This window comes from Geospiza fortis, unplaced genomic scaffold, assembly GCF_000277835.1.
Source record: "Geospiza fortis unplaced genomic scaffold, GeoFor_1.0 scaffold403, whole genome shotgun sequence".
Classification (NCBI taxonomy): Eukaryota; Metazoa; Chordata; class Aves; order Passeriformes; family Thraupidae; genus Geospiza; species Geospiza fortis.
In genome coordinates this window covers 2,712,917-2,715,842 of record NW_005054336.1, presented here as the reverse complement: position 1 = coordinate 2,715,842, position 2,926 = coordinate 2,712,917, and the positions used below count along the sequence as shown (strand labels likewise).

The 2,926-nt window shown below is 40.6% G+C and overlaps 1 protein-coding gene across 1 annotated transcript in view; it reads left to right on the top strand.

Annotated features, from left to right (window-relative positions):
- TGFBR3 (transforming growth factor beta receptor 3) overlaps positions 1–2,926 on the top strand; it is a 96,682-nt gene that overhangs the window by 47,930 nt on the left and 45,826 nt on the right. Inside the window, exon 3 of the mRNA XM_005422123.2 lies at positions 523–660. Coding sequence (XP_005422180.2) covers positions 523–660 — 138 coding nt within the window. The remainder of the gene's footprint in view (positions 1–522; positions 661–2,926) is intronic.

Sequence of the window (2,926 nt, the reverse complement as noted above, 5' to 3'; positions counted from 1 at the left end):
GTGTTAAAATTTCTTTTGGAATTCCTTCCATAAAGTAATGTAGTGCTCACTTGTGTTTCTGGATTTATTTCTCCTGGTTTTTGTTTGTTTAGTTTTGTTTTGCAGGCTAGATTTATGTCCTTAACAGAATCAGCAGATGAGGTTTTATACTCTAAGCCAGCCTTTTAGACTACCATCTAGAAACCAGAAATCAGAGTTTGCTTTGCAATTCTTTTTAGCTCCTTGTTCTCCAAGTCTCAGCTTAGTGGTTTGACCTTTTGCATAAGATATTTTTCATCAGCATTTGCCAAGGTTTTCTTTTTAGCAGTGCTTTGCAAGCAAGCATAGAGCACAAATGTTAACTATTTCATATTTTATTTTCTCTGTGCTCTGTTGACTGACTTTTGTGGAAGTAGATTAGTGTTTAATCTTGAGTCAAGAGATCTGAATGCTAAAAGTCATAGTATGTATATATATAAATTACCTTTGATTCACTGTTTCAAATTCCAGGAAGTATTCACATATTTCTGTGTTTTTCTGCAGGTCACATTACATTTGAATCCAATTTCATCAGTGCATATTCATCAGAAGCCTCTGGTGTTTCTTCTCAACTCTCCTTTGCCTTTGGTCTGGAAGCTAAAAACAGAAAGATTGGCACCTGGAATCCGAAGAGTTTTCTTTGTAAGTGTACATAGTCCTCTAGCCTGCTCTCTGTCATAGCTGCTTGTCACATAAGCATGGAGTTAATGGCATTCATTTGGAAAATTTTCAAACTTAGATTAAAAAAAAAAGTTAAGAGAGGGTCAAGTTTCATTGTAGGGCTCTGGGGAACAGTTACATGGTAGGGCAAAGCAGTTTGGAAAAAGTAGCCAATTACTTGTTATGTGAATTTAAGGAAAGGAAAGCAAAACTGCTTTTCAGAATCTGCACATCATACAATTATTAATACTAACAGCCATTAGAGTTCAAAAAGCTGTGAGGTTATAGCAGATTGCCAGTCCTGATTGGAAGTCTAACAGTACCATAAAGCAAAAAGCCTCAGAGCTATTGGAAATATTAAGAGTGGATGCTAATTGTGTGGTCTGTGACCAAAATGAAGATTTGTATCTATTAAGCTTAATATGTCCAGTTTTTGTCTCTGATGAAGTTTTGGTCTATTGAAATGACCGAGCTAAGCCCAGAATGAAGTCATTTTTATTTCTCAGAAAGACTGGAGCACTGCTTATAATGCAAGATCCAAATATTACCTAGTATTTGTAAATCGTGTCCTTACAGTTTGCCAGGACATTCAAGTTTGCTATTTGTAGTGAAACAGACAAGTTGTTTGGATTAAATTTTTAATGCATGACATCATGTCTAATCATGAGTTGTCTTTATGAAAGTTGCAGCTTTCACTATGTTCAACTCTAATTGCAGGATTAAACTTGATTATTTTTAGTGGTGTCCTTATAGGGCTTAATTTTACTCCTCCAGCACAGCTGACAGTGGTAGGCAAGATTGTTTCTGCAGCACCCAGGGGGAACTCAGCTGTGTCACTGGTCATCAGCAGGACAGGAAGGGGGACAGTGGTGCAGCATTAGAACTCTGAGAAGGGACACTGCTCTCTCAGTTGACCTGGTGTGGTGGTGACATGGTGAAGGGCACCAAGAGTTCTGTCACTTGCTGGACACTGCAAGCTTTCTGGAATTGTTTTTCTTTTTCCTGTCATCAAGCTATAAGAGTAGGAGTAGCCTTGATATTTTGAACTTCAAAGGACTCAGTCCTGTTTCCAGAGTATTACTGTTTGGTGCAAAGAATATGGCTTTGTTTTTATTCAAAGGTATTTAGAATCTTAGGTTTTTCGTCGTTGTTTTGGAGACTCATGACTGTTATCTTCCTGTTAAGTGCCCTTAATGCAACCAATACAGTTCTGGTCTGCTCAGAAAATGACTGAGGAACAACATGTGCAACAACAGTGTGACAAGTCCTCATTCCTCTCCTGAACAAAAGAAGCAGGATCTTTCATCAGATAATAAAGCCTTGGACTTACTTTCAGTTTAGTTTTGATCTTCTCCTACACACATCATCACTCCTATTTCCTATCAGCTAGATTTTGTTCAGCTAGTTTGTGTTCTTCCTCTGCACCCAGGGTTTTCCTTTCCCCTTATCCTGCTCTGGGAGTGGAGAGATGGCATGCTGAGATCCATGCATTTCTGCTCAGCTGATTGTGCTGAGCTTGCTTGGTTTGTCTCAGTGGGGTTTCAGCAGCCTGCATTAAGGCATAGGAGCAATAGGAACGTGCCTAAGGCTCTGACTGCCAAAACTGTAGCATTGGATAAGTGTTTGCTGCAGAAAACTGTTTCAGGTGCTTCTGGTTACAAGCTCAGGCTTGAAGAGGTGAGCAGCAGCAGTCATGGATCTTGCCAAGCAAGAAGCTGCCTGACCTCAAGAACTGCCATGGTAAACTTGGCCACTGATGCTGCGGGGAGGAGTGTACTGTTTCTCAGGTGGGGCAGGAGTACCTGGTAGGCACTACAGATTTGCTGCAGTGTTGGGGGGACTCAAATCAAATACCTCCTCTCACAACTCTATCTCTTAATCTCTGCTGGTCCCAGTAAGGGCTGAATGTTGTGGTGCCTGGTGCCATCCTGCCAGCCTGTGGTGCTGGGATAATGCTGCTGCCCACAGGACCTTGCCTTTTTGTTGCAAGGGACTGAACTGGCTCTCAATGTTAACCCATCCCTAATCCATCTGAATAGCTAGCTCTCCATAACAATTTTGGATCTCCTTAAGTGCTGTAAAAATTTGTGTAATTTTCCTTCCACCATGTTAAGGTTTCTATTTTTCTTTCCTACAAAGAGCTCAAAGAACGAGATTGCATAATGCCAGGGTACTGATCCACCTTTACCTCTCCCAGTTTAGTGTCTGTCATCCATCTCACTCTTAAAGTTCACTTTGTTCTTTCCCT